General features: G+C 28.6%; 1 protein-coding gene across 4 annotated transcripts in view; it reads left to right on the top strand.

Moving 5' to 3' along the window:
* The first annotated feature begins 986 nt into the window (after nucleotides 1-986).
* LOC122636431 (protein crumbs) overlaps nucleotides 987-11,367 on the top strand; it is a 43,832-nt gene continuing 33,451 nt past the window's right edge. For all 4 annotated transcript variants that reach the window (XM_043827621.1, XM_043827620.1, XM_043827619.1 and 1 more), the window contains exon 1: nucleotides 987-1,074. In XM_043827621.1, the coding sequence (XP_043683556.1) occupies nucleotides 1,050-1,074 (25 nt within the window). In that variant the 5' untranslated portion in view covers nucleotides 987-1,049. The remainder of the gene's footprint in view (nucleotides 1,075-11,367) is intronic.

The following is an 11,367-nucleotide window of genomic DNA, read 5'->3' as shown; positions in this document are numbered from 1 at the left end:
AGAGAGAGAGAGAGAGAGAGAGAGAGAGAGTGAGCGAATGGGTTGATGGACGATGAGTGGGAAAAAGAGAAAGAGATCTTTAAAAGCTATTTGAGAACCACTGTAATGTACCGTATTCAGGAAAGTTCATATTCGTGATTCACTAGAGAGATGTATAAACGGTCGATCAATTATTATCGAAATAACAGAAATAATATCCAATAATTATTTATAAATAATATAATATATGAATTGGAGAATTTCTATATTACAATTAAATACATCGAATGTCCGCTTACGAGTGCTTACGTTTTCGCGCCAGAATTATTTTTCCGATGCATCGCGAACTTGTCGCATTCAGTTCGGTTACGTTCGGGCAGATACGTAAGTCAGTTCTAGAGACGATTGGTGGGAGTATCGTAGAGGGGCCGTAAGTTGATTAGGTGGGGGAATCGGTGAAGGGTGGGGAGTCAGGAGCGGGGATGGATCGTGTCGCGGGAAGGTAAACCGGCGGCGTTCTCCGGAAGAGTGCCGCAGTCTCGTTCGACGCGTATATCTTTGCGGTAGTGCTCTGTTGCAACGTGACTGTTGCGGCGCGTAGCCGTTCTGTTGGAGAGAAGGCAAGGTAAAGAAAGAGGAGGAAGAGGAGAAGAAGGAAGAAGTGGAGGAGGAAGAAGAGAAGGAAAGCAGCTGTGACGACGATATACCTATGACGAGAACGCGACGGGAGATCGATCTATCTATGTATTAATCGGTATATGCGATCTTCTTCGGAAAAAGAGCGCATATATTTAAGATATAACATCATACCGAATTAAACTTCTTTTTTTAACCGGAAACGCCGTGTGAGTGTTATAATTAAAAAACGCTATGTTACGTTATTGAAAAACAGACAATCCTTTCGTCGTGTGCTACACCTGCGTGCGATCTACGACGACGACGACGACGACGACGACGACGACAACGGCGACAACGAAGAAGACGAAAACGAAATCGGAATCGAAGACGAAGACGACGACAACGACGACAGGGACGAAAGGTGGCGGAGTCGGCGGCGGCTGTAGAAGAAAATGCAGGCACGATACGTCGTCGCAGGTGAGAGTAGAAACAACGTTAAAAACGACGTCGAATAGTAACTGGCATACCACACCAATTGTCATATCTTTCTTACCTACCGTGCTAATCGCCATTCCAATTCTATCCTATTCCTTTATTTCCTTTTTCACCTTACAATACGAGCGTCTTACCTCTGCATGCTTTCGTGCAGGTAGATACGCACCGTAGCGTGCACCCTTCTCTCTCTTTCCTCCTTCCTTTTCTCTCTTCCTCCCCCGCCGCGCATACACTCTCTCCCCTTCTCTTTCTTTCTCTTCCACTTCACTCTCACCATTTTGTCGAGCCTTCCTTTTCTTGCGCTCGAATACAAGCGCGTAAAATTTTTGACGCATTCGCGCGCCCGTCTATACATGCGAGCGATCCTTTTTTTTCGACTATCCTCCTCCTCCCGTCACTCTTCTCCATTGATTTGAACACGATTCACGTAACGCGTTTCGTTTCGAGTCGATCGAGGTCAACGAACTCGATCCATGTTTCTAAACGATCCATCATGGTCGATCATTTTCGTACGTATGTAAAAAATCGACGGGCATCTGCGTGAAACTTTTTCATAGCAATGCAATTCAAAAGGCTAGATCGTACTTGGTTTTTTCAGAGCCATAGGTGGCGTTTGTCATGTTTCTTTTCATTTCTTTCTAGTTACATACATACGATATTTATATCCTATGTGTAAACTTTTTATTGTAACCTTGTCGTTATTTATTCATAGGCATGTCACTAACTTGTCTTTAAGTTGTATTTTAAAAATTCGTTGCTTGATGATCTAGATCTTTCCGTGATTTTGATCGAAATAATTACGAATTGATCCGTTAGCTGCTTATAAAATTACTTTTATTAATAACGTAATATAGACGTAATAATAATAGAATCGAATTAAATAAGTATTTGCGATTAGGTATCTAATTACTCATTAAGTGAGTTATAATCTATAATTAAATCTTTGATTATGGTTATTAAAAGTTAAGAAAGTTTAAAGGAATTTTGATGTAGAAACGTTAAACGTTCTCATTACAAAAAGTTGAAACCGAAAACGATCTTTTTTTTATTCTCGTAATAAATCTCGTATATCTAAGTTCGTAATTGGCATTTATCGAATCGACTAGTTCGAAATAATCGATTTCGAGACGTTCGTTTTGATGTATGTGTGTGTGTGTGTGTGTGAGAGAGAGAGAAAGAGAGAGAGAAAGAAAAAGATCTAATTTATAATTTATAATTTTATAAGAAATCTTTCGCAAAATTATCGTCTATAGACATTTTGTCGCAAATCTCATTCCCAGCACAGAGTAGAATCGAGTAGAAGCGGGTAGCAACTCTCTCGCGGTTTTGACTCTACTTATGGCATGTCTTGCCTTTTACCGCAACTGCTGATCTTCGATTCGCGCGAGTTCCCATCGAATACACGCCCGAAGAGTAGCGATTCCGTTCGTTGTAAAATCGACGTTATGCGTTTCGTTGTTATTTTTGATATTTCCTATACGATGTATCCATCAATATCTTTTTTTTAAACATTTAAAAATAATTACGTACGTAACTCTTGTTAGTTTTTTGGTTATTTTATATCTTTTCTTTTTTCCTGTTTCTTTTTTTTTCCTATATACACCTGGTTCTCTTTTTACGCTATGTTTGCGTTTAGTACAAAAAAAAAAAATCTTCGTGTAAAAAAGGTCGAAAAAGGTATAAAAATTGATTTACAAAAAATATAAAACTTACACTAAGATAAACTGTACGAAAAGCTATTTGAAATATAGGAATGCGTATTTAATATAATGTAAAAGATATTATTTTAATAAACATACGAAAGACGAAATTAATGTATTGAGAAAAATGAATGAAACGTTTCAAAATTATGCAACTGCGGATTATATAAAAAAAAAATACTGTGTAAAATGAAGCTCAGGTGTATATATAAATCTTGATGATTTGCATATTTTAAATTAAATTTATCGAAAATTTGATATTTTTAAATGAGTTCTTTACAATTTTCGTAATCCAATATTTTCAAAATACTTAAGCAATAAATAAATAAATATACTCTTATATCGATAGAATCTCGAAATGAAGAAAAAAAAGTATTAGTTTTAATATCGATTTGTACGATCCCTTAATAAATATCTGAATCGTAAAAAAGGAAACATATTTCTTGATTTAAAAAATTTTTAAATCAAAATCTCATTGTAATTTCATTACGAACATCATATTGAAAAATCTTATGAAGGATCATAAATTTTCATGCGATTTGGAAGATTTATAGGAACGAACGGTATATTTTGAAAATGGCAGCTATTTATTGAATGAATATTTTTAATAAATGATCAATATTTATAACAAAATATTAGTACACAATACGATTAATATTACATCGATTAGCACATAAACTGTAAAAGAGTTAAAAATATAATAATTTGTCAATATTTTTTAAATAGATAATATTTATAATAATAGACGATATTATAAAATTAAACAAAATGAGAAATAATAATAATATATAAAAATAATATATATATATTGACCATTTATTTTAAAAAATATTTCCTATTAGTTAATAAAAATATTGATTAAATAAATAGAAGTTATTTGCAAATACGTTTATATATAATAAACGGAAGATCATTTCAATGAAAGAAGATTCTGTCCTTGAAAAGTAATCACATTTATATATAAAAGGAAAGAAATAAAAGAGATAGAAGAAACAAGTAGGAAGAATTTTCTCACGTTAAAATGAGAACGTCTACGTAGCTTCTTTCTATAAAAGGGCAAAACGACTACTTCTCTTTAGTAAATAGATAGTTTTTTAAATTCTGCTATAAATGGTATCGCGCTATATCAAGAATAGAATGACGTTTTTTCAATTTTTAGAAAGCATCGGAAGATTCGACACAATTATGAACTAATCCTAATAATAAGATTTTATTTCGATTGATATTAGAAGTAAAATTTCATTTACTTTTTACGTCGATCGTTATTCACATCGATCGTTTAATACATACTAGGTACATATACAATTAATCGATGTATATATCTACTGATCATATACGCTCAAACGTCCCGCACTATCTTAATGTTTTCAATACAAAAATAAAACTGTTTCATGTCAAAATTATCATCATAACACGTCACCGAATTAAAATGTTCTTTTGACTCATTTCATCATATATTTTTGCAATTATTTTTCCACAATCTTATTTTAATAAGTAGAAGATTCATCTTTTTTTGTACAAATAGTATGATGACATCAGTATGATATTATAAAATTAAACAAAATGAGAAATAATAATAGTATATAAAAAATTATGTGTAATCGTTAAACAAGTTATTATATTAAAACTATAACAATAATTCGTTAAACAGAATTATCATTCGTTTAAAAATATATACATTTAAATATTAAGAATAAATTTCATATTTTCTTTTCGTTTATTTTATGCGTTATATATTATTCGAATAATATTAGAAAAAAAATTTTATTTATAACATTTTTGTAATAATCTATTTTACGTAATCATTTCTTTAAACCTTCATCTTTGATCCTTTGATTCTCATCTTTAACGAGATCGGATGGTAGATCTTTCTAAAAACTGCATATTTATACCGTTTTTATCTTCGTACGGTCGATTTGTTCCGTGAAACACACTTTTTCCTTTAATCAAGGCATCACTGATCTTTGCATTTACAACTAAAAAGAAAAAATAACAAAAAAGAACTGGCTCGGCTGCTAAAGAAATTGTTCGAACGATTTTCCATTGAAGACGACCTTAATCCTTCTACCGAGCTACGCAGAATTTTCTTTTTACTTATACGCGTTATCAGTCGTTTAAATATGGCGGGAATCTCAAAAGAAAAACGTATTGATGAACGAGACGTGATTTCCATTACGATATACATAAACTATACCAATTTAATGACGTCTGAAATTTATGTTAAATGATAAAATCGATGATAGATAATAAACGAAGTGCAAGTGATAAGTTCCGTATTTTTGAGATATATCATTTTCATTATCACTCGAATAAATATCGGTGAAGCACGAAAAATAATAAATATGGATATTATTAGAAATTTCGATGAAATTTGTATCGATTGATTTGCATATATTATATATTAAGTATATAATGAATATATAATATAGTATATAATAGATATATAATACAAGTGAGATAAATATTTATGTTGAAAAATTATTAAATTCAATAATTAAAGTATATAAAACTTATAACTGTGTTTAACAATTTGTAAATAACATATAAAAAATTGTTATTATGTTTTTACGAGGAAAGAAACAAGGAGAATATGAAGAATTAACGTAATTATAGAACTGTGTGAGTACATCCGTACAAATTCTGTTCTTAATTCCTTAAACAAATAAGCGGGAGTATTATACGTAAATACGTACTGACGTACGTTTGCTTAATTAACAAATTTCAGTTGCGTTTACATACATGTATCTCTATATTGTGATGCGTATACATATATGTGTATGTATACGAATTATCACTTGTAGTAATAATGTATCATCGAAATACAAAGAATAATCGAATATTATTATTTCATTTCTTAAATGAACACTGTTCTAATGGAATGGAATTGTTGCAAAAATATTGTTTAAAACGTCCGGTAGAATTCCATGGATCATGTACATTGCGTGCTCTGAATTACATACGACAGATCGATATAGATATTGGTGTAACGACCTCGAAAGTCGTTTCTGACGAATCGTAGTAATTAAGGATTTTTCTATTTATTCATCATCGAGTAACAAACCGATGATACAGATATTATTTTTCATAGTTCCTCAAAGTATATTTTTACGTATTATATCTTAGGTATTATAGATATCTACGTAGAACATACGTATTTACAGGCAAGAAACTTGAAAGTTTCCTTCGATCATGCGATAGGATGAATTCACAGTCCGTCGAACTCGGTAGATATCGATTGCTGTAAATCTTGTTGTTGTAACAACGTCTTTCGTTTTCGCCGGTAAAAGCTTATTTTCTTCGGATGAACCTCGTGAAACGTTTCATAGTTTTATGTATTATGAATATATGTGAAATATATACATAGAATATTTACATATATTACATACACACACATTTACAAGGTAGGCCTATCTATCTATCTATCTATCTATCTATCTATATATATAACTATATATATACTTACAGAGTTATATAGTTATATTTACATAGTATACAGTTACATTAAAAAATGAAGAAAGAGAGAAAAAAAGAGAGAGAGAATCTGAAATCATTAATTTTTTGATTATTTTTATTTCAATTCCATTTTTCATTTCACATTAATGAGACTAAGAAATATAAATAAAAAATATAATTTATATGAAGAAATATTTTAATATATATATCAAAAAACATTTTATTTAATAATAATAATAATATATATATAAAGAGTACTTTTATATTAAATATGTAAGTAATTTTTCCTTTTTAACAGTCATTTTTATACTTCCTATTACTACACTTATTTAAACGTGTATGAAATGAAAACAATATTTATTTAAGATTATTTTAATTCGAATTATCTTTTAGTAATCAAATCGTTTCACTTTCAAAGACTATCTTATTCAAAAGCAATCTGCTTATATACGTTAAAACTCGTTGTTTATTTCATTAATAGATTCTTGAAATTATAATGGAATACGCAAATATTCATGTATCGAGTAAGATCTTCAGGATATGATGCTGAAATTAGTTGTTTCCGTAAACTTTCACGAAACTCCTATATAATAATACTATATTCGCCAACTTTTCTCAAATAGTTGTTGTTGTTGTTGTTGTTGTTGTTGTTGTTGTTGTTGTTGTTGTTGTTGTTGTTGTTGTTGTTGTTGTTATTGCTGTTGAATTGTTGCCATTCATTTAAGGAAGAAAGCGATGCATATTTACCTGCTTATTCTTTAATATAGAGATACATATATTAAAATGTCGCTAAAAAATATTCATTTAAAGACAGAGAAACCCCTTAATTAAATAGAACTAATATCTATCAACTGTAATTAGTGTTAGATTTTTCAGGAAGTATTCAGGAAGAATAGATTTTATCGTATTTGTTAGATAAGTTTCTATTTCTTTTCCTTTCTTTTTCCTTCTTTTCTTTTCTTTTCCTTCAAATTACTTGAATACTAAAAAGCATAACTGGATTCTTTAATAAAGTAATTAAGAAGCTTATAAATTTATGTACATAAATAAGTATATATATATATATACACACACACACATAATATCAACTGTTTGAATACCAGTGCAATGCATTGGACCGCATTGCACAATGCACTCGGATCTATCGCGATGTATTAAACAATCGCTATAGCATTTTTCAACAAGATTTTCTCATTCTACTTTTCAAAAAAATATTTTTCATTAACTTCTGATATTCCAAAAAAATTAATTATGACAAATGTTAATCGGTAATCATAATAACAGTTAAATACTCAATTCATTCTTTAATCGAGTTCATTAATTCGAAATGTATTATAATTTATAATGATCCTATTTATTAATCAAACATATATTCAAGATCAGATTAATCATTACCACGTCACACCTACGCAACATTTAAAATCTACGTTCTATTTATAAAAATTTTCCTTTATTTATTTCTAATTCAGATGAAATCAGATGAAATTACATTACATCTATATACGCAACATTTAAAATCTACATTCCATTTATAAAAATTTTTTATTATTTACTTTTAATCTCTAAAGGATTAGAAATTCGAACGATTTGTAATTTTTTCAAAAATTACGATATTAGAGCAACTTACTAAAAAAAAAAAAAAGAAAAGAAAGAATTTATAAAATCAATGGGGTATGAAGTGATAAATGGGAAAAAGAAAAAAAGAAAATTTGAAGAGGAAGAATTTTTTCTTTCCTTGAATTTCTCTAAATTGAGCACGACGTTGACAGGTAGTACACCGAGGCAACTTTTCTGTAGTAGGGAAAGCAATCGAAGAGTTTCCTTCGTTGAGTCTCTTGAGGACACAGGTGGAAGCCATGTCTGGGCAAAGCCAAAAGGCCTCGTCACGCAGCGCGCACACGCATACGGATACGCGCACCTGGTGATGAGGAAAGAAAGAGAGAGAAAAGGAAGGAAGGAAGGAAGAAAAAGAAAGATAGAGTTAGAGCTAGTTAGTCAACGAGTCTTACTTCTTTCCACCATTTCTTTTTCTCCTTATCCTTCTCTTTTCCCTATGAAACGATTCTTAACCGCCTTTTGTTTCTCTTAGTCAGCGAAAAATGAAGCCACTGGAATTTTTTCAAGCATCGTAAAATGTTTTACTCTTGCGCTCACATATTTGCATTTATGAAAGAACGAAATTATATCAATTCCTTACGTTCTTTCCTTTTTCTTTTTTTTTTCTTTTTCTTTTTTTTTTGTTTTTTAGTCCATCGATAAAGTATCTTTTCAAAAAATGAATCGATCTTATCATTGATAAACCATATGGCCGTTATCGTTTTAATTCTTTGAATTATATATTTCTATCGATTTTTCATGCTTAATTAACTTCAATCTTTGTATTTATATACATCTTGTTATGTATTTAGCAATGAATATACAACCATATGCTATCCCAAACTTTATTACCCTATAATACCCTATAAGTATCAATAACAATGAATAATAATCCTTTGAAATTTATTTTTGTTTCTTGTTTTAGGAATTTATTTTATTGACTCGCGAGGAATGATATTTTTCGAATACGAAATTTATTTAATTTAATTAAAATTGATAAAACATTTTATTGAGAGAAAAATGTTTATCAAGTAAAATGAAATTAATTTGGATTATATAAAAATATATCTACACTTTTCATGGTATACCTTGTCATTGATGAAATATCTCTTCACGATATTTTAAAAATTAATTCGACATTTATTACCAAAAAATTATTCGGCATTATATATTCGTCATTTTTGTGAATGCTTATCAATAGAAAGACATTGTGCAGATTATATTTTTAACAACAATTCAAGAATAAATTTATAATCAAAAATTACACTTGGTGCTATTCGAAAGCTTTGAAGAAAGAATCGAGATTTTGATGTTCCTATTGTAATATTATTTCTATTGTAATATTACACTAGTTACACTGTCATTAACGAATATACTCGTCATAGAGAAGTGGCAATATTTTGTTATGACAAATATATTCGTCATGCGTAAAAAGTATTTACTATTTGCTATTTAAATTAAATAAATAAATGTTACTAATAAAATTATTAATTTCATCAAATAAAAAAATCATTCGATTATAACCTATTTCAATATTAAAACAACTACACATAATCTGTTTGACGAGTATACTCGTTATCGCTTTTTTTTTGTGACACTTTTGAAGTAGAGTGACACAGCTAACTAGTTCAAGAAATATGTTATACAGCAAAATAATTTCATATAATCCCGTTTTATAAACTTTTTATATTCGAAGAAAAAAACAATTCTTTATTTAAATATATTTTTATTGAAATATTTTTCATTTTTTTCTTTTTCTTTTGATTTTCAAAATTTTTTTCTTTCTTTTTCATATTTTAAATTCGATATAATGACGTGACATTGCGAAGAGAAAACTTCTCATTGTGAAACGAATTGTTTTTATATGAATAAAAATTAAATCTGTTAAAAGATTAAAAAAGCAATGAATGGTTAAAATATATGAAATCTATTCTGCTCATTTCTCTTGATTTTTTTTCGTCAGCAGCAAGAAGAGCAATAGAAAGAATATTGATATCGTTAATTATAAGTATAAACGTCGAGATCAACGTTAATATTTCAAAGATTTTCACTATTTACTTTTTCTCCAATTAGGAAAATTGATTGACCTATACTTTCCAAGCGTATGAAAGCTAACATGAAATAGCGAATTACTCGTTGCTCGACATCGACTTTGAAACCAGTCTGACGATGATTCATCAGAAGATACCGAACTCTTTGCGTCTTACGACCACTAATGTCTCCTCGTTTCGACTACTTTCATAATTATAATGAGAGTCGTTAATTTTATCGATAACGAATGATACGACTTAAGTACAATTTTTAAATTTGAAACATTTTTCGAACATTTTTTAAACATTTTTCTAATTATACTTAAGAATAGTATAGTCATTGAATTTCTGGGATTTTTTAAATAATACAAATTTATTTTTTAAATTTAATATTAGAGGTATTGTGTGTATGTGTGTATATATATATTGTCAAAAAAATAGTTTTATTACGAAAATTGTTTTCTTAATCTATATTTAATTTATTATTTATTATTGAATACATTAATTACTAAGCGTAATAACTTGTTTTTTCATAAAAACTATTAGTAGATAATATATTATCTGAAGTAATGCCACTTTAACACAGTAGGAAAAAGTTATTTGAAAAAAAAAGATCGATTGAAAATTTCATATTTGTACTACAAAGAATATAACTGTTGTTTTAATATAATCAAAATAAATTATTTCATGATTTAGAAATATTTCTTTTCACATAGTATATAAACATAATATATTATAATATATTATAATATATTATATAATGTAGAGTCTTTTCTCTTTAATGTTTTACTTTTGTTTTATCTTGGACATATGTTTTCATGAAATAATAAATGAAAAGAAAAAAATTCTTTATGAATGCATCATTGAATAAAAAAAAAAAGATATGTTCATTGCTTCGCTACTATTGATGAGATAGAGCGAAATATTTTCTAGGAAAAAAAGAGATTCATGGAACAGTTGACACAATAGGGTCATTCTTTGTAGCCATGTGTTATTTATCAGAGTCAAACGATTGTCAAGGAATTTTTCTTTCCTATGTCGAGTTTCTTGTTCTTTCGAAGATAATTAAATGACATAGTGCATAACTAATATCTTCATTTCAACATTTATTAAGTGTCTTTGAATTGAAATATATATATATATATATATGTATATATATGTATATATTACATTTATATATTTAAATTTTATATTAAAAGTTACTATACACACACACACACACACACACAGTATTTTTTATATTTGATTATATTAGCATATCAATCCTAAATAACAATTTCTTTATCTTTTTTTAGCTGTAAATCAAGTTATATCATTCTAAAAAATTTCTTTACGCTCACATCTTCCTATTTTTTTGTTACATATTCTACTCTGAAAATAAAGAAATAATGAAGTATAAGAATATACAGATAAAAATAAATATATCGTAAAAATATATATATCATATTTATTCGAAAGTGATCTCTGTAAAAAGAAAAGAATCTTTTAAAAATACA

This window comes from Vespula pensylvanica, chromosome 22 (genome assembly GCF_014466175.1).
Source record: "Vespula pensylvanica isolate Volc-1 chromosome 22, ASM1446617v1, whole genome shotgun sequence".
NCBI lineage: Eukaryota > Metazoa > Arthropoda > Insecta > Hymenoptera > Vespidae > Vespula > Vespula pensylvanica.
The sequence above is the reverse complement of the archived record's forward strand: the minus strand, read 5'-3'. Positions and strand labels throughout refer to the sequence as shown.